The sequence below is a fragment of the Cupressus sempervirens genome, chromosome 11 (genome assembly GCF_028749045.1).
Source record: "Cupressus sempervirens isolate cs-2001-9-10 chromosome 11, ASM2874904v1, whole genome shotgun sequence".
In the NCBI taxonomy this organism is placed as follows: Eukaryota; Viridiplantae; Streptophyta; class Pinopsida; order Cupressales; family Cupressaceae; genus Cupressus; species Cupressus sempervirens.
The window spans coordinates 842,086,323-842,113,775 of NC_143128.1; the positions used below are offsets into that span (position 1 = coordinate 842,086,323).

General features: G+C 37.5%; 1 protein-coding gene across 5 annotated transcripts in view; it reads right to left on the reverse strand.

Moving 5' to 3' along the window:
* The window catches only part of LOC149532175 (protein MOS2-like), a 49,708-nt gene extending 40,861 nt beyond the window's left edge, over positions 1-8,847 (reverse strand). For all 5 annotated transcript variants that reach the window (XM_089808580.1, XM_089808578.1, XM_089808579.1 and 2 more), the window contains exon 1: positions 6,520-8,847. In XM_089808580.1, coding sequence (XP_089664706.1) covers positions 6,599-8,695 — 2,097 coding nt within the window. In that variant the 5' untranslated portion in view covers positions 8,696-8,847 and the 3' untranslated portion in view covers positions 6,520-6,598. The remainder of the gene's footprint in view (positions 1-6,519) is intronic.
* Positions 8,848-27,453: the final 18,606 nt, after the last annotated feature.

Here is a 27,453-nt window from a genome sequence, read left to right on the forward strand (position 1 = left end):
AATAACCTTTGAGTTTTACCAAATATTGCTTGGACTCCCTTCCTCTTGTCTACTTTATGACTTTGGTGTTAAGTATCCTTTCTAGCTGTGGTGTCTCCTGAAATGGTAGATGTTGAATGTTCTCTGTATCAGCAATCTGTCCTATACTAATTTCTTCATTGAGTGCTTTGAATGGTGTGAGGTCTGCTATGTTGAAGATGGGAGAGATGCCAATCTTAGGTGGTAATCGAATATCATAAGCATTGGTTCCAAACTTCTTCAATATTTGACAAGAACCTAGTTTTCTCAACATAAGCTTGGTAGATTTACCTTTTGATAGCCTCTCTTTCTTGAGATTTGCCCATGCTAAATCTCCCACTTCAAATTCTAAGTGTCTCTGTTTCTGATCTGCATACTTCTTCTACTTGTCAGAGGTTTGTTGGAGTTGTGCTTTGACTTCATCATGGATTTCTTTTATGGTTGTAGCAAATTCTTCTCCTTGGGCACTAACTTGTTGCTGTGAACTCATATCTCTTAACTCGAAGATCCCTCTAGGATGAATTCCATACACCACTTGAGATGGTGACTTTCTTGTACTTCTATTGATGGAGTCATTATATGCAAATTCAGCTTGGGGTAGGATTACATCCCATTTTGTTGCATATTGTCTTGTGAGTGTTCTTAACAAATTGCCCAATGTTCTATTAACTACCTCTATTTGGCCATCAGTTTGAGGGTGGTAGGCTGATGAGAATGATAAATTGGTTCCAAGTTTCCTCCATAAAGTTCTCCAAAAGCGTCCTACAAACTTCACATCCCTATCTAAAACTATGTTGAGAGGTAGCTCGTGAATCCTTACGACTTCCTTGAAAAAGAGATCTGCTATATGAGAAGCATCATAGGTCGACTTACATGGTAAGAACTGAGCCATTTTGCTGAACCTATCTACTATAACAAATACACTATCATGCCCCTTTTGTGTCCGTAGCAGCCCCATTGCAAAATCCATCGTTATGTTTTCTCAGAGTCTAAGTGGTATTGGCAAAGGTTGGTAAAGCCCTGCATTTGTAGTCCTTCCTTTGGCCCTTTGACAAATCATACATGTTTCTACAAAGTTTCTAACATCAATCTGAAGTTTAGGCCAATAGCAGTACCTTCTAACCAATTCTAAGGTTTATCCAAACCAAAATGTCCACCCATTGTTCCACTATGCTTCTCTTTGATAATGTTTGTCCTCATTGAGCACCTGGGTACACATAGTTGTCCTCCTTTGAAAAGAAGTCTGTCTTGTATCAAAAAATCAGGAAAATCAGCATGGTATCTTTTTCACCAAACTCCATACATACTTTGTAGATGTTGCCAAAATCTGGATCTGCTACATACATGTCCTTGAGTGCTTCAATTCCCACACTTTCTAGTTGTATCTAGGAGACAATCAGATTCCTTCTACTAAGAGCATCAGCAACCTTGTTTGATATGCCCTTCTTATGCTTGATGGTGAAGGTATAGGCTTGTAAATACTCTAACCATTTCATGTGCCTATGACTTAATTTGTCTTGGCTATTCAGAAAATTAAATGTTTGGTTATCGGTATACACAACAAACTCCTTTGGCAACAAGTAATGTCTCCACCTTTTGAGAGCTTGAACCAATGCATGCATTTCTAGGTCATATGAAGAGTATTTCTGCTTGGCTTCATTGAGTTTTTCACTTGAGAAACTAGTTTTCCTTCTTGACTAAGAACTGCCCCTATGGCAACCTTGCTAGCATCACATTCTACTTGGAAAACTTTGTTAGAATCAAGTAAAGAAAGAATTGGCTGCTCACTAACCTTTTTCTTAAGCAATTCAAAAGCTTCATTTGCTGATTAACTCCATGCAAACTTACACTTCCTTCCTCCTTTAATAGTTTCTAACATAGGAGCAAATATATGACTGAAATTTCTTATGAATTTCCTATAAAATGTAGCAAGACCATGAAAGCTTCTAACATCTCCAACTGTTTTTGGGGGTGGACGGGATAGTATAGCACTTACCTTATATTTATCCATCTTCAAGCTACCTTTGGAGATCACAAAACCAAGACATGTCAGCACCTCTTGCATGAACAAACACTTTTCCGAATTTATTACCAATTTCTCCTCGTGAAGTCTTCTCAAAACCATGTCAATGTGTTCTAGGTGTTCTTCCTTTGTCTTGCTGAAAATTAATATGTCATCTAAATATACTATGATGAACTTGCCATTGAAGTCTTTATGTATTTCATTTATAAGTCTCATGAAGGTACTAGGAGCATTAGAGGGTCCAAATAGCATTACCTTCCATTCATATAATCCATCATTGGTTTTGAATGCTGTCTTCCACTCATCTCCAGCTCTTATCCTTATTTGATGGTACCCACTATTTAAGTCAATCTTGGAGAAATACTTTGCACCTCCCAAACAATCAAGCAAATCTTCAATTGTTGGCATTGGAAACCTATATCTGATTGTAATCTTATTAATGGCTCTAGAATCAACGCACAACCTCCAAGTTCCTTCCTTCTTGGGTGCCAAAACAGCAAGTACAGCACATGGACTTAAGTTTTTCGCAATCAAGCCAGAATCAAGTAACTCCTTTACTTGTCTAGCAACCTCTTCAATTTGTTAAAGTGTCATCTTGTATGCAGCCTTATTGAGTAAAGTAGCTCCAGGAATGAAATCAATACAATGACTAATGTCTGGTATAGGTGGTGAAGACTTTGGCATACCTTCTGAAATCAAACCCTTCATATTTATCCAAAAATTCTTTCACTTCATTTGGAATTGCCTTCTTTGTTTCAGCTTCCTTTCTGTCATTTCCAATGGGTTCTTGTGGTTGTGGGTTAGGCATCAAAAGAAAACAAGGCTTAGGTTCATCCTTCATGTCCTGTAAGAATTCTTTTTTATCAACCATCATAATTTTGGCTTCCCTCTCTTTATTTTCTTCCACTTCTTCATGATCAACAAATGGAATCAATCTAATCACCTTTCCATCCTTCTTGATGGTGTATATATTGAGTTTTCCATCATGTTGTGTCTGCAAATCATACTGCCAAGGCCTACCAAATAATAGGTGGCATGCATCCATGTCAACTATATCACACAAAATTCTGTCCTTATACTTTCCAATTTGAAAATCAACCCATGCTTGCTCATTTACAAGAGTTTGTTGACCCCTTGTTAGCCATGAAACCTTATAAGGAAAAGGATGAGGTATTCTCCTAAGTTTTAACTTCTCAACCATCTCAAGAGAAACTAAATTCTCAATAGATCCTGAGTCAATAATGACTTTACATACCTTACCTCCAAATTTGCAAGCAGCCCTAAAGATAGTTTTCCTTTGTGGTGGTTCCATGGTAGTAGGCACTTTCAAAAGTGTTCTTTTCATCATTAAACTTTCTCCTCTTTCAAGTACACTATCTGAGTCAGCCATCTCCTTCTCTTGGTATTCATCTTGTACCAAATGTGTTCTCCTTTCACCTTGTGAACTTGAACTAGCTCTATCCAGACACCTAGATGCATAATGTCCCTCCTTATTGCAATTGAAACAAATGATCAGACTTGCCCTTCTACCACCAAATTCACCTCTTGAGTTGCCTCTTCTACCTCTGAAATTTCCTTTGCTTTGACTGGTTTCTTGCTTTATCTCCTTATGATCTTCATGGTTTTGTCCTCTTCCATGGAAATTTCCTCTTCCCCTTTGATTTCTTCCTCTTCCTCTGCTATTTTGTTCTTGCCTTCTTTTCAATTTGGCTTCCACCTTTAATGCTAGTTGATAACATTTTTGTACTGTATCAAGACACAATAAATTAAGTTCTTCTTGAATGTTCAACCTCAATCCATTGAGATATCTAACAACTTTTACACTTTCACATTCACTCTACTTTGCCCTTAGGCTTAATTTTTGGAATTCTTCAGTATAGGCTATGACATCTAGCTCCTTTTGTCTTAAACTTTGTCTCCTTTGATGAAGTTGGATTTCATAATCCTCGGGTAAGCATGTTTCTCTCACCTTAGCACACATCCTTTCCCATGAAGTTATCATGTTCTTACCTTCTTTGACCCTTTCTCCTTGAGTGAAATTCCACCAAGTGAGGGCTGGTCCCTTCAACTTTGACTTGGCAATTTTTATCTTGTCCTTTTCTACTATATTTTCACATTCAAAATGATTGTTCAAGGCTTTTATCCAATCCACAACAGCATCAACATCCATCTTTCCCGAGAAGATGGGTCGGTCACCTTTGGGATCCTTCTTGCCAACTCTTTCAAGGGCTTCTATGAAGTATCTCTGGTTTGCAAGTAAGTTCACAACCTCCTGCTCAGGGGCATCCTCTTCTTCCCCTTCTTCCTCTTGCTCTGAGGAAACCTTTGCTCTCTTTTCCATCCGGCCCTTCAGCTTCTCAAATTCATCCAATAACCACTTATTGGTTTTCTCATGTCTTGCATCTTCTTTGCTAGTTCAGCATTGGTGACCATGTTTGATGTTTTAGCTTCTGACTCTGATCCAGACATAAAATCCAATTGCCTCAGGAGCTTTCCCCAACCTCTGATACCAAAAATGATGCAGAGATAAATTCAACGGAAGCAAAATCAAAAAGGAACCAGCACTAGAAAGAGATAGATAATAATATTCTTCTAATTAATTCATCAAATGAACAATACATACACTTGCTCTCCTACAAATTTCTTCTTCCCATAATTTTGTATCCAAAAACTTGACCTGAACCTAAACCTAAACCTAAAAACTCTATTTATACTTGCTGGGACGGTCTACGGAACATTCTAAATTATTACAAAATAGGAAGAACGGCTTACAGAATACTCTAAATCAATATAAAATAGGGAAGAATGACCCCAGAATGGTCTGAACGAATCCCAAGAAAAGATCTTATCCTAATGACAAAATCGGGATAAATTCCTCCAGTCGGCTCATGCAGAAATCACGTCTAAAATAACTTTACGTGGGTGCTCCTGCACCAACATCCATCTCCTTATTATAGAGTCCACCAAACTTGATCAGAGTCCATCAAACCATCACATGCGAATGTGTATAATAACTCAAGCACCAAATGCCATTACCCTAGCTCTAAAACTTAAATCTGAGTTGGATAGAGAAACAAATAATGGAAAAGTAAACAATATGAAATCAAAACTGATTTTGCTAAAAGATCGTTGTAAGCAAAAGAACTTTCCTAATTGTTGTTATCAACTAGGCTCTGATACCATGTTAGAGTTATCCCAAAAATCAATGATAAACAGCAATAAGGAATAGCCAAAAGTTGCGAGAGACACAAAAATGTCCTAGGAAAACCCTTCTAGAATGAAGGGATAAACCCAGCCACACATAAGTTCATAACAAAAGATCAGTTTATTGATAATAAAAGTTGAAGCGTACAATGTCTTTCGCTTGATATGATATATATATATATATATATATATATATATAAAGAGAGACTTTTCACCTTCCAACCGAAAGTCTCTTGAATTTCCAAAACAAAAATACAACTCTTCGTATTTCCATTCCTTAATGCATGTTAAATGGCACATGTCTTATATTTAGTATTACAATTTATCATAAATGTCCTTTTCAGCCGAAGGTGACCATAACGGAAATAGCACCCAGAAATAAAGATTTCTATTGCAGCTATAAACTCTACATTCTGTAAATAATTGTTATTGTAATTGTAATTTAAAATCCATATGACATGATGGAAATATGTTATTTTGTTAATTGGTTGTTGGATTGGCTGCATGAACAAGGCAGTTTGATGGGACCTCGGTCATGACAACATCACAAAAGGGCCACAAGTTGTGGATTCTTGTGGATAGCTTGTGAGTACTGGGAATTCCCTCCAGATTGTACGGATATGATAAAAGGAGGAGTGTTAGGACTTCCTTAACGATGCTGTCTTCGTCTGAATTTTGATATAGGCGGTCTAAGAACTGTCTTGATGTCTTTTGCATATAGCAGTAGGAACATCTATATAAGTTTTCCATTTTAGCGCATTAGGATTCTCGCTTTCTTCTGCTATGCCTAATATTAGGCAGTTAGCTCAGTTTATATTCATTTGCCTTTTGCTGCTTCACAGAGCAGGGGGGCCTTAACAAAACCCCACAATTTTTAATCACAAAAAAAAAGATGACTTTTAAATCATAGGGTTAACTTCTATTTGAATAAAAATAAAAATAGCTGGTCCCATAGGCTGCTTTGGCCTAGCGGACATTATTAAAATCTCTCATTCATTCATTCAAAGAACTTAGTCGTATCACTGGCATTTAAAATGTTTCTAGTAGTTTGCATAGTTTGGCAGAAATTTAATATTAATAACAATGCACATCAATCTAGATGTCCTCCAAAAGTGACAATCTAATAAAAAATTTAAATGCATTTGTTACACATTTAATATTTCACATTCAAAATAGAGGGACTAGCAACAAAGCATGTTCCCAATAAACACATATTTGGTCAAGCATACTTTGAGCGATAATCTGCAGAAATGATATTCAGGATAAGTACCAACCTTTGAGCAATGTTAAACAACATCAGAAAATAAAGTCATGAAACTTCAGCTTCATCACTAATAGTGCTAACGACCTTCATCAATAACCAAGTTCTTCTGGCTCCCCTACAAATTCAGCTATATGATCAAGCGACAAAGTTAGTGTCTCATAGGTGTCCTCTTTCCGGACCAACCCAACTCCCTTATCTGAATCCCTCTCCATGAGTTTTCCCACGACACCCCTTTGCTTTCCCTCGACAACCATAACTAAACCACCTCTCTTTGGTAGAGCAGTCTCCAAAACATCCTGTTTTACTCCTTGAACAACCATTCCGTTCTCATCCATCAACAGATCACATGTAGTCGGATCCACCACATCAATGACTCTGCCCTTTTTCAAGTAGAGCTTTCCTCCCTGAAAATCTTTGCTAATAACTCTGACCCTTATGTGACTTGACAGCCAAGAGATTGGTAAAACACTTTCGGGAATTACAGTCTTAAACCTGCTCTCTTCATTTGCCTTATTCTCAAATTCAGTCTTCCCCCTATCTTCGTTGGCTCGCTTCCTATTACTCTTATCACTTGATTCCCTCCGCTCTTCCTCACTTCTTCTGTTTTTTCCCTCCTCCCTGTCATAGTAATTTGGCCGCTTAGCATTTCCCTTCCTATCCTGGTATTTGTCTTGCATAGCATCCTCCTTCCTGTCACGATTATCTTCTCGCCTAGCATCTTCTTTCCGGTCACGGTAATCATCCCGTCTGCGATCCCCCTTCCAATTGTCCTTTTCGCCCTGATGTTCTTTATCCTTGTATACGTCCGACTTTGTACTCTGCCTGCCCCAGTCCTCTCTCCTCTTGTCATGCCTCTTCTCATCCTTACTGTCATCGTTGACAGAGTTTCTCTGCTCTCGGCTCCTATATTCCCTTCGAGAGTCCCTAAGTTCCATATCCTTTTCATCCCTGCTACGATAATCTTCCCTCCTATTATGTCTGTCATCCCTGCTTCCATAGTCTTCTTCTCTCCTATTATGTTTCTCACCCCTGCTGCCAGAGTCCCTGTCCCTGTCTCTGTCTTGGTCTCTACTCAGAACTGTTCCGTTCTCTTCATCCTTATAACCCTTTTGAACCCTTACATCCCTAGACTTCCGCTTACCATCGACCCTCATCTCCCTAAGCCTGCTCAGACAATCCACTTCCTCCAAGGAACCAACATCAACCACATCCCCCACACCCACAACCACCTTCTCCTCGCTTTTGCAGAGCCTCATAACCACACGCTTATCACCAGAACCATCTCCCAAAACTTCAGTAACCTCACCCCTCAACCCGACATGTCTGCCCTCTGCAATAAACATAATCTTCCCCACAGCAACACCCTTCCTCTGTCTCTCAACAAGCTTCTCCCCCACATTAACAACATTCCTGACCCTCCCGTCAGACCCAGGTGCGGCAACAAGGTCTCTATTCCTGCCCTCCCTGCTCTCACCGGGCTTCACAAATCTCTTGGGCTTATCCACGGGTGGGGCGGGAGTAGCCCCAAGCCCCTCTCGCCCCACCCTCCTCACATACTCAATTGGCATTACAGGCTCCTTCGCACGCCCAATCGGTTTCCCTTCAGACCAGCCCATACCCCTCAAAATAGCAGCCCCAAAGTCTTCCACGGGCACGCTCGAATATGCATCAAACGTGGCCTCCTCAGGTAACTCACCAATAGAATCCCGCAATCTTCTTCTTTCTTCCTCGCCAGAATTCATTAACCCTGAAACACCCGAATTATTGATTTGCCCACTTTGATCAATCCCTTTGATCCGCTCCTCTCCATTCTGATCAATTTCCATGGGAACAGCAGCACGGTTTCTGAGATTCAAGCCATATTCTACATTGGAATCCTCAGAGTTTTTCAGATCTGCTTCCGACTCGAATTGCAGCTCGGTATCCTTCATCTGAATGTTCTTCATCTTTTTCTCCGGGCGCCATGAGTTTTCTAGTTTGGGGATGACCTTCAGCTTCTTTATTGGCTTAGCGGGGTCGAATTCGTTCACAAATTCCGGCCTTCCTTCCTCCTCGTGAGATTCTTTATTTTCCGATGGCTTTGCCTTGGGCTTAATAGATGATTTTGAAGGCAGGGAGAATGAGAATTTTGATGTTCCCTTCGAATCGGAGGCCCTTTTCTCTGATTTTTCGCCATCTGATTCCATCGAAGTAAAATACCCAGTGATGAAACTTGTAGATCGCGGGTACCCTACAGAGCTGTTCAATCCTCCAGAATCAAGCCTTCACTCGAGATGAGATTCAAATACTGCACAGAATCGCAGGCCTGTCAATTTCATTCCTCTAATTTTGGGTTTTCATATGCCGTGCGTAAAAACGATAATATCCTTTATAATAATTTCGAACTAAGATGCGTAAAAACGATAATATCCTTATAATAATTTCGAACTAAGAGCAAGAGCAAGGCCTCATGCAAATGCTAGGCTTAATTTAGCTAGTAGTCATTCATCGCCTCAAAAGGCTCAAAAATGTATAAAAAGCATAGATTGGATCGAAAAGACCCCTTTGCTGCACTCAAAAAAGACATAGCAGCCTTTAGCTCTCTAGGGGAAATAATGATAATCGGGGATTTCAATGCTAGAACAGCAAACAACCAAACTCTCAATCTTAAGGCGAGTTACAAGGAAAGCAGAGACCCAGTTTGGCTTGAAGAAGAAGGGACACAAAAATGGGAAAGATCTTCACAGGATAGCATGGGGAAAGATTAATCATTTTGGTGCTGAATTACTAGGCTTATGCTGCCTATATAACATGGTCATATGTAATGGTTTGGAAAAGTGGCCTAAATCAGGTGGAATCACATGCAAAAGATACAATGGACAAAGTGTTGTTGATTATGTAATATGCTCGCAAGAATATGTTGCAAAGATAATTAACTTTGAGATAGAGGATTGCCCCATGGAGCTAAAATCTGATCATAACCCCATCTTGATAAGGGTGGCCACTCACTTTAAAGATCAACATATTCTCCCAAAACCTTTACAAAAGAGGAAGATGATTCCGATTGGCAAAGTTTTAATGACACAAGAAAACCATGCTACTTTCCAAAACTCTCTTTTGCAGCTGTCTAGGGTTCCGGGAAACCATTTCGAGTCTGATAAACAAAATTTCATGGACAAGGATAATCTCGTTCTTACTATCATTAAAGCACTGGAGGAGTGTAAAAGATCTAGGGCCATAAAAGAAGCCAAGAACACTTTTTCGGCCAATATGTGGTTTGATGAGGAATGCAAAACAGAAAAAAGAAATTGGAAAAAGAACATAAATAGAGAAAGTAGAAAGGAGTATGATCAGCTGATTAAAAAGAAGAAAGAAGAGTATGTAAACAAGAGAAGAATCGAACTGATTAATCTTGGTAAAAATAGCTCCAAAAAGTTTTGGAAAGAGCTTCAACAGAGAAAAACTCAGATAGAGAACAACATAACAGGAACCAAATGGCTGGAATATGCCAAGACTCTCTACGAGTGTGATCTAGGAGAACGTAGAACCATGGAAATACAGACTACAGGGGAGTTATTCAATGAAAAGGATATTATTCAAGGCATAAGGAGGTTAGCTGCTGGTAAAGCGCAAGATATAGATGGGCTTTAGGCTAAATACTTAAAATGGAGTGCTGAAACCCTCACACCACACATCACTAAAATTCTCAACAGTGTCAATAGAGAAGGTTTTCTTGTAAAATGGACAACAAGTGTGGTGATCTCACTCCACAAAAGTGGAGATATAAACAATCCTTCTAATTACCGAACCATCATGATCAATCCACTATTTGGCAAGTTATTTGGTAGCTTGGTAGAACAAAAAATCAACAACTGGGCTGAAACAAAAGGCAAACGTGCAAAGAGGCAAGCAGGCTTTAGACCGAAACACTCTACTATAGATCACGACATCACTCTTAGACACTTGATTGAGAAAGTTTGGGACACTTCGGAGAATGAGGCTTTTTATTGTTTCGTGGACTTTAAAAAAGTATTCGACACAGTGCCACGTGATAAATTATGGGATAGAATGGAAGAGTTGGAAGTTCCTAAAGAACTTAGGTCAGCGGTTTACAGATTATATGAGTAGGTTAAAGCTAAAATTAGAACGACAGAAGGGTTATCAGAAGATTTTGACAGCAACATCGGGGTTAAGCAAGGGTGTCCTCTATCTCCAACATTATTCGGGCTCTATATTGACAAGTTAGAAGAGTGGATAAACAAGACCAATGGTGAGGGGGTGCAATTGGCCCACTTTGTGATAAGATTTCTCTTATATGCAGATGATCTCATAATTCTTGCTAGAACAGTTAAAGGTTTGAAAGAGCACTTGACAGCACTAGAAATTTTTTGTCATGAAGTAGGAATGCAAGTTAACACTAGCAAAACCAAAATTATGATCTTCTCACTGAGGAAGAATAGGAGCATACAAGACGAGTTTCTGTTTGAAAATAGCCCACTTGAGATTGTGGAAGAGTACAAATACTTGGGCATCGATTTTCATAACAAACTCAATTGGGATACTTGCAGATCAAAAAGGATCCAAGGGGGCTAGAAGGTGTTATACTCTTTACAAAACAAGTGCAGGAATGCAGAATTATGGGATTGGACGACCATGAAAACTCTTTTTGGTTTGTTGGTCACTTCGATTATTCTATACGGATGTGAAGTGTGGGGAGGTAGTATGTCCGAACAGAAATGGCAGCAAGTAGAAAGAATTCAAAAACACTTCATCACATGTAATCTTAAAGTCAAGACCATAGTTCCGTATGAGATCCTTTTGGCGGAGGTGAGTTCCTTTCCATTAGAAGTCGTTGCTTTGGTCTGGATGATAAGCTATTTAAAGAAAACCCAAGGTCTGGAAACACATCGTTGGCCCAAGTTGATCATAGAGGAAAAACTTGTGAGGCAGAAAAGCACATGGATGAAGCAAAATGACAAATGGATGCGAAAATGGGATATCAACATCCAAACTTGCTCAAATAACATTATAGAAATAAAGAAGTTTGTCAATGAAAATTTTTGCAATATTCTGTGGACAAGACACATAGGGCAGAAAAAATCTTATTACATTAAAGAATTTAATCCCACTTCTAGTCATGATGAAAAGGCCTATATAAGAGCACCTATTAACTGGAAAGCAAAAATGTTGATGGCACAACTTAGAACTAGTTCACATCAGTTGTGATGTGAAACTAGTTGGTGGCAAGTTCCAAAGGAAGAGTGGGCAGATAGAACATGTTTATTTTGTAATATGGGAACAGTTGAGACAGAGCAACACTTTGTCAAGGAGTGTCTGGCTTACAATGACATTAGATCTAGTTATACAAAAATACTGCAGAACAAGGACTTCAACTATTTATTTGGAAGAAGATCAAGTGAAGAGAGCAGCGGATTTGATTACCAAACTTTAGAGAAGGCAAGACAAGTTAACCAAAACTTTACAACTCACTAGTTCCGCTCCTAACTCGGGAGGGTGATTGCATAGGTCCCATAGACTACTTTAGTCTCATGGACGTCATTAAAATCTATCATATCATATCATTTAGTATTTTTAGAGTATTTTCAAGAATATTCTTTAGTAGTTTTAAGAATACTTTTTAATATTTTTAAGAATATTTTGGACAATTTATGATCTCATGCCACAACTAATATTGTTGCTAATAATTTTAATATTAATTTTTTTAATAAAAATTAGATAGAAAATTTAGTGGTTAAAAAAATAAAATAAAATTTAGAAACAAAAAATAGAGGGAAGTAAATTTATGATGACAAATGGAACTTTTTCAATAAGCAGCCACTTGTTTATTTTGAGCCCCCTTTCTTCATAGCTTATTTTAATAGTCACTCCATAAAAATAGGAAAAGATTCAATATTATCCTTTTTCCACAATATTAGTTCGCTATAGGTTCACTTGAGTGCTTAAATTTCAGTATAAAACAGAGTTAAGTAGTCATATGAGAACATGGTGTAAGGTTGGGTCCATGGGCACTTGCTTCCTTAAAAATAGAGCATCACTAAGACTTTTTAGGGACATTTAAAAGGAAGCAGTCCCATGAAACTTATATGCCATTTGGCTTTAAAAAATTAGCTACTATATTTGAGAAAGCTTGTGGTTCCATGAATAAAACTTATGAAAGATTAAATAAACTAGCAATTGTGCAAAAGGTACATGGAAGAGATATTTAATCATAACCATGATAAAAATCTTAACTTTAACAATAATACTAACCATATTCGTATCTTAAGCTTTACCTTAACACTATGCCTAATCAAAATTATATCTGTAATCATAATACTAATTATGATGCTTCATTTCACCTACTTCCTACTAGCTTTCAAAATAAAAATAAACCACAGAAAATGAAAAAACACTCAAAGAGTAACATGAATGCCAAAAAATATTTTTTATTTATTAATTATATTACAAATTCTAGGGCAGTAATCAACAATTGAAAAGTTATGTTTAAAAAGACATGACAATTGAGAAATATTCAATTCAAAGAAGCCAATCAATTCTAATTAATCTAGTGTTAATTTGTATTATAAATAGAAGAAGAAAAATTTACCTTCATTTATTTTTTGAACATAGAATCTTGTGGTGATGCCACAATAGATCATATAGAATATTTTAGTGCTTATGTAGCTATACAAAATACTTTTTCCATTTCAAGAAAGTCTCCACATTCATATGTATCATAAATATCATTTTAAACCAAAATTTAGTTTCCAAAACAGAATATGTTAAATTAAAATTAATAAAGTATTTATATATTTAAATAACAAAAATATAAAATAATTATAATAAAAAATAGAATTAAAATTGAAAATACTAAGCATAATAGAAAGAAATAGAAATCATAAAAATATAGCAAGTCTTTTTCATTCTAGAAAAGCATGAGCATAGAAAGAACATAGATGCACTGTCGCTAAATTCATCAAAATAGAAAATAGAAAGAGCAAAAACTCAGAAATAGAAGAAAAAGAAAAAAAAGAAAGAAAATTAGAAAGAATATAAACTTAGAAATAGAAAATTAAAAAAGTTAGAAACATAAAAATAAATTTAAAAAATAGAAAGAGCAAAATCTCAACATGGAGAAAAAAGAAATAAGGAAAGTAGAAAGAACACAAGCTTACCTTGTGTTCCCATGTGGTTGCTTAAGTGGGTTTTATGCTTAAATTTAAGCAGTTAAGTGTTTCCGTGTACATTTAATATTGTCTAAAAAGGATTATTTAGAATCTTTAGCTATTTTGGTGGAGCAGCTATTATTTAGCAATTGAAATTAAGCTAGAGGAAAAGAGGAGGGGCTGAAAATAAGCAATGGATGCTTATTGCCAAAAATGCTACATGGCTCCACAAACTCATTTCCCTCTTATTTTTTAAGATTTTATTTCTATTTTTTGTTTGTAAAATTATTATTCAATCAATTAATTTACATTTCAAAATCTCTGCTTATTTTTACGCACCAAAATATATATTCATGGGCCACTAACTCCGCAATTAATTCCTTAAAAAATTGAGCAGCCACTGCTAGCCAAAATAAGCTAAGTAGTGGCATGGGAACATGCTCTTAGAAAGTAGAAATAACTGCAAGGTGCTTCTCTAATGTAGGAAAAACGAGAATAATGGAAAGACAGAGTCTTAGATAACATTATGTTTCTACATTAGCAAGATTTCAACAAGCCCGTTGGAATATTTTCTCTATGTCCATAAAATTTAGAAAAATCTCCACACATACATGTCATTTGTAGATTATTATCCAAAGCAAAAACCTCATAACAATTTCTAAGATACCATTAGAATATTTTCTCTACTTGGTTAATTTTAACAAAATCTTTGCATTCACATGTGCCCTAAATCTCTCTGTTTTAAAACATAGAAAATTAGTTTCTAATTTGGAGTATGTATCATGGAATTCACATAGACAAAGCTAAAACTATGAATATAATCGGTACACAGGAGAATACAAGGAGGCTTGAGCACAAGAAATCAAGAGGGTTGAAAGGAATCAGACTACTTAAATTACAAGGAAGCCCTAATGCCCTTGTGGAGGGAGATGTTGATTGATTTAATGATGATGAGAAGCTAAGTTTAAAGCTGATGTTCGTATATGATAAAATGGGAGATCTAGAGCAAAGGACACATTTCTAGATATTTGTTCATAATTTAATGGTTGGTCATGGGATGAAGTTGTTGCCATTGTGGATTTAATGACAATTGAATCTGTGTATGTTCTGGTGCTAGGAGATTGGGTGCAAATAAACGGCCTCTAAGATGAAGATTTTACTGAAGTTAAATGGAGGATTCATTTTTTTATAACCATAACCATGAAACCATAACCCTAAATTGCAATTCATCACCCATCCTTGTTTGCAATTGTACAAAGAAGTTTCTTGCTTGTAGATGGATGAAAATAAAAATATACAAAAAAAAAAAGACAAGTTAGGGAAATTTCTTTAAAAAATTGGAAAGCCAAGCATTATCCATCCTCCTACTCCTTAGCACCAAATAACCCCATATTTTCACAATATTTACAAAAACTATGTCAATGAGCTAGAGAATTAAATTCCAAGTACAAAAACCAAAAACCCTCAAAGTCAACGACGCTTGACATTTTTCTCATATCATTCATCTCCTTAGGTCGTCCAACTCACTCAAGCCAGGCAGGGTTAAGGTCTGCATGAAAAAGGTCATCCTTCCACAAGCATAAGAAAATGATGTACCGTATACATGAATGGATATGATCATCCTCCACTTCCAAAAGGTCCAACCCTGTAGTTTTTGAATAGCCTACAAAATACACAATGGTGGCCACAAGAAAATAGAAAAAGACACATTTTCTCATAATACGCTACTCCTACAACTGCAGACCCTTCCGAGTGTCAGAATTATCGATGAATGGTTTAACTTGTGTCATGCAGTGAAGTGCGGGAAGATCACACCAAGACACAACATCAACCAATGAGAAGATCACACTACGACATGAAATCCATGAGAAAATAGGAATTGATAAAAAAACTAATATTCTCTTGAGCCAAAATTAGAATAGAAGGATCAATGGAGAAGGTTGATTCAATCATCTTGTGGGACATTTAATTGAGTTTAAACTGTTGATGAACAATGTTAAGTTGTTTTCTTCAAACTTTATTTCTTTTCAAATTGTTTTGGCAGACTATTTTGGTAGGAAAAAGATGAGCAAATTATAGACAAGTGGCAAAATTTTCTCCTAAGTTGGTGTGGCTATTTCCAGCCCCCACCCATTTTTCACCTACTCAAAATAAAACATCTAAAAAGTAGGATCTCCTATCTTTTAGGAAAATATTCCCATTAAAGTTGTAGCCCCCTCAAAAAAATTCATGGGACCTCTTGTTCCTTAAATATAGAGCCCAAGCCCCCTCCATGGGACCCCTGCCTTAGACTTCTCAAAACATAAATAGATAGATGATTTTCTATTTTAATCGATAGTTAATTATAGAAGTTTTTAAAATTATTTCAAGTGAAATTTTCTTGGGAAAAGTTATTTATTATTATTTTAGTCTTTTAAAGTTTAATTGTATAGTGCTTTATTAGTACTTGACGTAGTTGTGATATTTTTGTATTTCATGGTTTTAAATTTATCATTTTACATGCAAGATTTTTTATCTTATATAGACTGGATTTCATGGCTTGTAAAACATGATAGTTTTTAAGAGTTTTGATTACGTAAAAATAGGTTTTAAAGGACCCGAAACCTTTAACAAAGTATCTGAGAAATAATAACATAAAAGTTTAGAGAACAAAAGGCCTTAGAGCCAAAAGAGAACCGACAGAAAAAGTCATAAAATAGGAGGCCAAAGTACAACTATGCAGTAAAAGACAGCAAAAAAAAGCAAAAACACAACTTTTGGATAGTATTTAAGAGTTATTAATGTGATTTATATCATTTTAACTCTTATTGTAAACCAATATACTTTGATAATTTTTAGGATTTTTAATACTATATAATATTTTTATTAATTTAAATATTTTATATAGTATAATAAAATTATTAAATGAAAACTAAATTCATACTGAAACTAACCAAAGTACTAAGCCATTATATGACACTTGTTAATAAAATATTATATTTTAACGTGTTAAAACTAGTACAAATATGTCTCCAATTGAAATTTTGTTTATTAGAGTGTTAATAGTTTTATTGTTAAATTATGACTAGCTTCATAAAATTAGTGTTTGAGAATTTTCTTTTTCAAATTAATTGGGATCATGACTTTTCTCAACAATTTAGAATTTTAAGTTCTTTCATCTCTATAATCACTTGACTACATTTTTTATGTCTGGTCTATTTGAAATGTTTGTATTTTTGTACTTTTATTATATTGAACAATTTGTCTCTACATTACATTTTACTATGTATTTTTTATTTATAGTGGTTATTTGGATACTTATTGCATTAATTTAACAATGTTATTGAAATAATTGTTGATGGTGACTAGTACTCTCAAATGAAGTCATGAAATTATCTTGAATTTTTAATGAGATAATGAATTTCCTTGTGAATGATATCAAATTGATATATTACTTCATATTTTATTAAATTTAACAATAATCGTGTGTGGTTTAATGGTGTGTCCTTGTTGCTGATTTTTTTGGTCATACTGTAGATTTAAAAATATGCTTAAGTGCTAAGCACGAGTTGCTTGGAAAACCTCATGGCATGAAGTTAGGGGCAATCTAAAATATTAACAAAGGTTTTTTTTTTTTTTTTTTCTATTTAGATTTTTCTAGCCCAAACCATTACTTTATTGTTATTAATCATGCTCCATAGTTTACCATAGTTGTTTTCTTCCTTTCAACCTTGATATTTATAGATTCTAACTAAACCAAACTCAAAATCCTAGTGTCTGTTGAATTCTCTTATATTCTCATTACTTATGAGGTTTTTTGCACTCCTTGTTGAACCCTTAAGTTAGTTCACATTTTGTGAGTAGAATGAATTTATATGTTTCTTACCCATAAAGATGGTTATGACTCAAAGTTGATCTTGAATAAAATCCAAATTGTACGAGATAAGTGTTTGACCCAACAAGCATATTGTATTTATCTTCTCATCACATATCTACATTGTCAAAAAAATTAATCGTGTGATTTGGAATTTCCCTTTAATAGCTAAGACCTACCCAATTTGGGACGTGTGTTTGACAATAAATAAATCACTATTTAAGGCAAGAGCCTACAATGAAATGGTAAACTGTGAGCCTCTTATGTGGGAGGTCTTGGGTTTGACACTACTTGAACTTAATAAATAATAATAATAATTAATCACAACACATACTAATAAATTAATCTTGGCTTTGGCCTCTTACCTATCAAAAAAAATTATATCATTATTGAGAACTTGGAGGGATGCATAATAGTTAATAAGAAGAAAGTGAGCCAACAAATTCATTACATTATCAAGCCTTCTAGGTGTATAAACTAATATGTTAGCAAGAAACACTAATCTATTTAAAGAAACAAAGCATTAACTAACAAGATCAATATAACATATATGAGAGACTAAAGAGGAACCCCTAATTAGGAATGTGAGCCAAATGAATAGACTCTCCCAATAAGAATTAGCTCTTTGCTTGGTAGATGAGTCTAAGTAAAGGATTGGTATGTATGCTCAAAGGGCTTCAAGTTTACTTCAATGGATGTTGGGATTTGGATGTGGATGTATGTAAAAGGTATGGATTTTGGATTCTCAAAATAACATTATAACTTTAGCTTAAGGATTGTGATGAAATGGCTTGGGAGGGGATCCAATTTATAGGCTAAGGGCTTGAGGGTTTGAGGGCTAAGATGCAAGGATGGGGAAAAGCTCATGGAGGGCTTAGATTGCATGAGAGGAGAGCACATGGATTGTGCTTCCTTACAACCAATCAGGGAGTGACACATGTCACAGGATGAGAGGATGGAGGAAAAGGCAAAGATGAGTCAACAAAGGAGGCTCAAGGGATAATATCTTCATAAAAACCCTTCATAATGGCTTGTAAGAGCAATGAATGGGTTTGTAAGAGTCTTTTATGGCTTTGTAAGAGCATTCATGGTTGGGTGGTTGGGATATTTTGGAGGGAGTTGAGATTGTTGACTTTGCTTGGTTTAGGAAAGTCTTAAGCTTGCTTAGGGAATGTGACAAGGTTAGGGGGTGGGATTAGAGATGGTTTAGGATTAGATTAGGGATGTTAGAGATGGGCAAGTCTGGGGATCTCTGAAGAACTGATGTTGACTTCTCTAGTATCCTCAATTAGAATAGAAGACACCTTTGGTCGATTATCTTGGGGAGGCAATGCTAAATCCTCATGTTCTAGTTGTGACTCTGGATTTTCTTGTTGAGGGGTTCTCTTCGCTGCCTTAGCTAGTCCCAAATTCACCTTAGTTCCAGTTTTGGGTGTATCGGAACTAGGTTGGGGATTTTCTCCAAAATACCCCTTGGGTTCTAGCTTATAGATATAGGCAAAATCTGGCTTTGTTTGCATGTGAGGAATTTCGGCTCCCATGAATCTCAGAAGCACTTCCTCTGATGTGAACTCATCAATGTGTATGACGCTTTGTTGGTCCCAATCTATGAGTTGTGGATGGGCGAGTGGTAGGTCAATGAAATGGATGGATAGTTCTTGGAGAACAGAGTCTCCGAGGAAGATTTGGTCTGGGATATCGTCGTAGGCTCTCTTTTCAACTTCCTTAGGAATGTCTTCGATTTCAACATGGTCGCGGTGAATGTTTGAAAAAGCGTGACTATTCTTATTGGTGCCCCAGTTGTGGGTATGCCAAAGCCAAGACCTGACTTCGATTCCCACTTGTGTGCGTTGATGGGGCACTGCATGCCTCTTTCTTCTGGTCCTAGACCACCACCTTGATAGTTTCATTTGTCAGTGATGAGCTTATGTTCTTGGGGATACTTCTGGCTAAAGTGATCAAGGCATGCTTGATTTCTTGGAGGTCCATCCTTATGTAACCAATTGTTGATATCTGGAGTGAGCTCCTCATGAAGAGGGATTTTCGAGGATACAAAGGTTGTTGGGCCAAACTGTTTGTATCAAGGAGGTGGAATCTCCTTAGCTTTGTGATATGTTGGTCGTCCATGGGCATGTGGATCAAGTGGGAGTGCCCTGACAGCAAATGCATTTGACAGACTATACTCTCCACAGCCTTTGTTATTAATCTTCACGGTAGATAGGGTGGAGGCGAGGATGGTTTCTAGGTCATTATAAGTGTGGGATGAGCTGGCAATGGCTGTGCCAATATCAATTCCATGGCAATGGTTTGCATATGAAGCTTCAACTGCATTGCAGTAAGCAAAGGGTTCTGGATCGGCATGGATGGTTACCTCAGTGCCCTGATGCATAAATTTGACACACTGATGGTAATTGGATGGAACGGCTTTCATGGCATGAATCCATGGGCGACCAAGGAGGATGTTGAATGGTAGTTTTAGATCAATAAAATGGCAGAGTGTTTCTTGGATGATTGGCCCAACCTTGATTGGCAACAAGATAGTTCCTTCTGTGGTTCTTTCCAAGTTGTCATAAGCTTTGATGGTGATAACCTCACTCATAATATCTGCCTCAGTATACCTAGCTTGTTTTATGAATTTGAGGGTACAAATATTCAAGGCTGATCCATTATCTATCATTACTCTTTTTACGACAAAATTGGATACCATGATGGCTATGTGAAGCGGAAGAGTGTGATCTGGCTCAACCATGGGTATGTCGGTGGGTTTGAATGATAGGGCACATGAGGATGAAAGGTGTCCAACAAGATTACGAAAAAATTAGTAGTGTTGATATTTGAAGGGACACGGGATTCTATGAGAGCACTGTCAAGGATGTTCTTGTACATAGGACTAGTGTGGAGGAGGTCTAAAATGGAGATTTGGGCTGGCATGTTCCCAAGGTGTTCCAAGATATTGTATTGGATTTTGGACGGAGCTGATGATACTGCTGGGGTTGATAGTGTTGATGGGACTAATGGGGCTACGATGTGCAATCGCGCTCTTCGAGTGGTGGCTACACACTCATTGTTTGGGCCTTGGATATTGATAACATTGATAGAAGGCTCTTTCTCAGATATACAACCTATGAGGCTACCATAGTCTATGTAGGATGTAGTGTGGTCATTGTTCTTCCCATGCAGTTGGTTTGGCTGGTGGTTGTTGGTATTGTTGTTGTTGGTTTGGATAGGTGCTTTTCCAGGATTTTGGTTGTTGTGAGGAGGAAAATCATTTTGATAGATCTGTAAGCCTGCATTGGGAGAGGTTTGGGCACCAACAGTGATTTCTTTTCAATCAATGAGGTCCTGCACATAATCTTTCAGTTTCATGCATCTGAGGGTGGTGTGACCTTTTACCCTATGAAATTTGCAATACTCATTGTCTTTGTACCATGCAGCTTTGGATTGGCCTAGGTCAATTTGTTGGGTAGGAGGAAATTTGATGAGGTTTTCCTTAGTCAATTTTTCAAAAATGACATCCAATGGCTCACCAAGGGGTGTATAGTTTCTAGGTGCGGGTTGGAACTTAGGCTTTGGTCTTGTAGCTACATTGATGGCATTAGCTTGATTGCTAGACCCTTGAAAGTTGGGTCTTGGATTGTGGCTTTGATAGCTTTGGTGATTTCGTTGTTGGTAGTTGATAGCTTGTTGATTGTTTGGTTGATACGGTGGGTTGGACTGATTTTGGGAAGGACCAACAATATTCACATATCTTGTATCGGTAACCCCATCTGTTGCAACGTGCTTGTTTTTGTTCCAATACCTAGAGTTGTCATTGGAATGTGATTGATTTTGGTTGGCTTCCTTGTAAATCTTGACCACACCATCTTTAATGACTCCTTGCTCAAGGATCATTCCTTTCTATTTGATATCTTTGTAGGTCTACAAACAGTTCATGGTCATGTGGTGAGCCAAGCTAGGATGGGCATTATCAATAAACATTTTCACCAAATGGCGCTCTGGTAAGGTGCAAGATATGCAGGTGCTAAGGGTTTGCCATCTTTGCAGATATTTGGGAAGGCTTTCTTCGCCTTTTTGCTTAGTGTGGACAAGATCAACTATGGATAGTTTTGTTTCGACAAGATGGGCATATTGGGCTACAAATGCCTTAGACAATTCAGCAAAGTTTTTAATTGTGTCATATGGGATTCTATAAAACCATTCATGAGCTGGTCTGGCCAAGCTTTTGGGAAAGAGACGCAAGAGGAAGACGTCACTGTATGCCACTTCTTGGTAGTGCATGTAAAATTCTTTGATATGTGTGACAGGGTCCCCTTTTCCTCTGAATTTGTCAAACTTGAGTATCTCAAAGTGTTTGGGAAATGGTGTCATGGTAATGGCTCTGTCAAATGGGTAAGGACACACATTCTCAAACTTGAAGGTTTTCGGATCATTTCCCTCCTGGATGTTCTTCAAAGCTGTCTTCATGGCTTCCCATTCTGAATTGATAGGTGATGGCTGGGGTGCCCCCAATGTAGGAATGCCCTGAGGTAGGTATGTGCTAGATGGGGCAATGGAACATGGATGGCTTTGAGGTATGGGCTGGTAGGGATTGTACATTGCTTGGGCAACTGAATGGTGAATGATGGGTTGCTGAGGTGGAGGTGGCACATATTGTTGCATGTGTTGTGAGGCTTGCTACTGGTATGGGATTTGGGATTGGGATTGAGGAACATAAGCTGGCTGTGGGATAAATGGATTGCTTTGTGGAGGTAAGGTATAAGATGGTTGTGAAGCTTGGGGAAAGGATCGGGGAGCTTGTGGAACTTGACTTTGGATTTGAGGAGTTTGACCAATATATGTGGGTTGTGCCCCCATTTGAGAAGGTATCTGCATGGCAAAAGAGGGCAAGTAATTGGTGGTTGGTGGTGGTGGATTTCCTCCTAGAAGTGGCATAGAAAAATAGTTGGTAATAGGAGGTAATGGATTAGTTGGTGGTGGAGGTGGTGGGAATTGAAAGCTTGGGAATGAAACTGATGGGGTTTGATAGCTTGGTGGCTGGGTTTGGAAGCTTGGTAGAGTGGTGGTAGGAGCTTGGGTCACTTGAGAGCTTGGCAGAATATTAGTAGTAGCTTGTGGGGTTTGATAGCTTTGTGGAGTGAGGGCAGTAGCTTGTGGATTTGTGGCTGATGGCACTGAGCTCCAAGGACCTAGTGGAAATGATGGAATTGTGCTATGAGCTAAGGCAAACAAGCTGGGGGTGATGAAAGGTTGATTACTTGGCCCCATGGGTGGCATCCTGGTTGTATATTGCTAAGGTTGGCCAAAGATGCTAGCACTAATTTGGGAGACAGGTGGATTTGGAAGGCTGGGTTGGAGAACAGCAGCAACAATAGTGAAGGGAGTGAATGATGAGGTGTTTTGGGTGAAGGGGGTTTGGGATAGAGTGGTATGGACCAATGGTGGAGTGGTGGTGGTTGGATTGGTTTGCGGAAGGGAGATTTGAACTTGAGTGGAGGCTGGTATGTTTGGGTTTGTTGGATCATATGGGGTGGGTTGAGGCTCTTCTTTTGGCACATATTGAGGATAATTTGAATCATAAGAGCCTATGGGTGGTGGGAGTTGTCCAAACAATGGGTGAGATGGATCTGATAAGGGAGGAGGTCTTCTAAAGTCGAAGGCTCCTATGTTGTCCCTTCAAAAGTTATTCATGATTGTTTCTTTGTTTTTGTCTATAATGGCGTTCACCAATACTGCATTTCTTGGTTGGTTCATGAAAGCTTCAATGTCAGTAGGTGATGGTATAGTGTTCTCTGGGCTGAAGGATGGTTGAGTGCTCAAGGGGAGCAATGCTATTTGATCCAAATGATAGGGCTCAATTGTTTCCTTCTTCTTAGCTAAGTGAGTGATGGGTGGCATGAAAATGTAGAATGTTCCTAGGGATGAGATGCAACAATGCTGATGGATGCAAAGGGGGAAGGCTTTTCTATGCAAATGATTTCCTAGGTTGAGGCAAAGCTATATGACAAACCTAAGGAGGATTGGGTTGGGGATTCTAACTTCAAAGATATGTTGCCAAAGCATGAAAGGTCTACTTTCCTATGTGCAAGCTTGGTGGTGATTGTGTCAACTTAAGGATGGACTGATGATCCTTTAGGAAAAACACGAGATTGACCACTTGTGGATCCCAACCTTTAGCTCAAGGTGATGAGGGATAACAAGTGATAAAGCTAGATTATCCTAGACAAAGCTCTGTCAGAGGGATAACCTCGGTGAGGCTGGTGGATTTGCAAGATGATAGGAATGGAAAACCTTTGGTAAGGTGACAACAATTTTGAAGGCTTGGATGTGAAAATTAGGCTTTTTGGGATGCTAGTTAGGTTTGAGGGGATTGGTTTGATTCTAAGGCAAATATCTAAATGAGATGGATGAGCTAAAATGCTTAATGGGATAACCTAGAATGGCTAGCTTACCTACAAGGATGAATCTAAAGTGAAGCTTATGCAAGAAGATGTGGAGAAACAAGGGGGTCTAATCATAGAAATCATGCCTAGTTGGTAAGGCATAAGCAGGGTTAACTCTTGGATGCTTGCTAAATTTGATAGTGCGATCTAACCAGGCATCTTGATGGGCTTCGTCGGCAGCTTTGTCTTCTGCTTTGTGGAGTTTGGCAATTTGAGGGCTTGGTGTTACTTCCTTTCTCTTGGCTGAAATTTCTTGGTATGCCTGAGAGGGCTTGAGTTTGGCTTTGTGAAACTTCTATTTGGATTTGGATTGTTCTTACATAAATTCTGAATCTACTTGGCTTTGAGAGATCTTGGTTGTTTTTCTTCAACTTGTTCAACTTCTGAAACAGGCAATGACTACACTAAGTGTGCCCTAAGCTAGGATTGACCAAGTTTGGCAAACATTCATTCAACAAGTAAAAAATCAAGCAATAGATAGGAACAATCAGATAGAAGTTTTTGATTCTCAGAATGTGATACTTGCGCCACGGAGTGTGTATGTTCTACAAATGTTTCGATTAGTCACTTCAAACACATTAACATCCTAGATGGTTGTCTACAAGGCTTACAGTTGGTTTAGCTAAGGAGTCCTCAATATACCCAAGGTACGTGAGGCCCAAATCCGTAGATAAAACCAAAACATTGTCACACAGTCGAGAGGAGCGGTAACCCACTTCTCCTCTTTCACTTCTCAAGGGTATAAAGTTTCTTGAGGCTTAGCCCGAGTGACAAAATCTTGATTCCAAGAGAGATGTCTTTGGATTCACCTCCCGATCTTTATACTCCACTGGAACGCTGGAGTTGAGGTCGTCCTAAGGGGTGATGAAATCTCCAAGCAGGCCTCCTAAAACTTAAACAAGATTTTGGATCCTAATCTTATGCACCCAAGATGGCCTCGAAAGATGACAAGGGGAGATAAGACTTGGATGATCTTGGGCTAAAAGATAGAATTCTTTTCCAACTGACGTTTAAGTTTTCTAATTTAGACCTTGCAAACACACATGTTTAGGATACAAATGTTCAATTCCAACTTGAAGCGTTAACAAAAGTAAAATCGATCGAAGAATGAATACAGTAAGAAGATTTAGGGTCAACAAAAGTAAACTCGTGCGCCCAGAGGCCCTCCACGTCAAGTATTGATTGATTTTTCTTTAAGACATTCAAGATTGAGTGGGAGTTTGTTTTAAGCCCAAAACAAAGATGTGTGAAATTCAATTTTAAGCGCATGCTCGGAGGCCCTCCACGTCAAGATTTGTTCAATTTTTTTATGCTCAAATGAAGTGTTAGCGAGACTAATGTACATTCAAGGAATTTTTTAACTTAGAAAAACTAATAAAAACAGCAGTAAGTGGAGTTTGGTTTTTGTGGAGCACTTAACACCCTCTTAGGTAGATCCATCCCCATATATGGCGCTGAGATTGCAACCAATGGTTAGGATGATGGGTGATTAAAGGAGGTGAGTCCAACAACAAACTCACTCAAAGCGTCTTTATTTGGTTTTTATAACTTAGAAAGTTTCTAAAATGTGGATTCTTTTTATGCCCCAAAAGATGAAGTGTGAGATATTGTAATGATTAATTGAACTTTTGCATTCAAGATTGTGTTTGTTGTTTTAAGCATGCATTCCAAGAAAATTTTGATTTTAATCCATGGCATTCAAGATTGATTTAATCAACATACATTCAAAGACAAGTGTTTAAACATTCAAGTTTATTTTAGCAATGTGCATTCAAAGATAAGTGTTTAAACATTCAAGTTCATTTTAACAACATGCATTCAAAGACAAGTGTTTAAACATTCAAGTTCATTTTTCAAGAGCATTGAACCATGTAAGGAGAACTTACAAGAAACATGGTTAGTGGTTTCATAGATGCTCCAACCTGCAAAGCTACAAAAGCCAATTTGATTAGTCACCCAAAAATCTCAAAAAATTGAAGCCTAACTATGGGGAAAATAAAATCAACTTTTTTTGTTCTTTTTCATAGGCATAAAAATGTTTAGAAAAATTCATACTCTATGGAACCACCAAAAGTTAAAATTTGATTTATACTCTTTTTTTAAAAAATAAAAAAATAAAAAGTGTAGGAACAGAGATGTTAAAACAGAAATGATGATGGTGTAGATAGGCAACAATAACTAGGCGGAGACAACAGTTAACCAGGCAGAGATGCCAAACTACAGAGACGCTAAACTACGGAGACAACAGTTAACCAGGTGGAGATGACAGTTAATCTAGCAGCGCAAAAAATATGAAACCAAGTAGAGACACTGAACTGTAGAGATGACAGTTAACTGGAGGCGGCGGTGGAGATGACAAACAACCAGAGGCGATGGTGGAGACGACAGACAACCAGAGGCAATGACGAAGATGACAGAAAAACTAGGCAGAGGCGCTGAATTGTAGAGATGATAGTTAAGGTTGCGGAGACGACAGTTTGGTGGCGGCGCAAACAATAGGAGATCAGGCGGAGACGATAGTTTGTCGAGTAAGGATGACAGTTGATTTGGCGGAGATGACAATTCACCAGGCAGAGATGCCAAACTGCGGAGACGACACTGTGGAGACGACACTGCGCGAACAAAACTAATGGGCGCGGATTTTTTCAAAAAAATTATTATTTTTTTGGTATTTTTTGGATTTTTGAGGATATATTTTCTTCCCAAATGCATCCTTCAACTTGCAAAAATAAGAGAAACACCCTACAACCCACTCAAACAACAAAAAATGTTAGATTGTTAATGCAATCAGATTTCCACAATCCATGATTTATAATGCTGAGTTTCTGGAATAGATTGTGTAGAGATTTTTCATCAACATTTCGAATCACACTACGCGGTCCATCATCAGGAAGAGAGAGCAAGAGGTGTCAAGAGGTCTTTGTTGCTGCTCCTCTCCTCCTTCGGAGTTTGGGTCTTCTTTGTTGAGTTAGTTATGCCCTCCTCCTTGCCTTTTCACCTTTTGTGTGGCTCGTTCGTCCTACGTTCCTTTGTTGGAGTTCTTGCTTACCTTGTGTTTCTATCCTTTTATTCACTTTTCAAAATTTACTCATACTTATATATGACTTTCCCTTGTTACATATATGATACTATATTTCATTTATATATTTGTTTTGCATTCTCTTGCTTTTTGGTGTAATATGTATCTATTTCCATGCGTGGGTTGTGTATGGGGGTTGTTTATTACTTATTTATTTATTTGTTTTGCGTTTGTTTTCTTCTAGTTGTGATATGTGCACATTATATATATATATATATATTCAATTTTTGATTTAGGATGGGAGTTTATTGATATTTGGACGCTAGTTTATATTATCCGCATGCATACCTACATAAACATATATATAGATATGTGTTTGTGTTTTTTATGTTTTTAATTTTTACTTTTATTTTATCTTTTTATTATTTTTTAGTCTTATTTTTTGATTTATGTATTTATTTATTTATTTTTGCTCCTACATAAAATG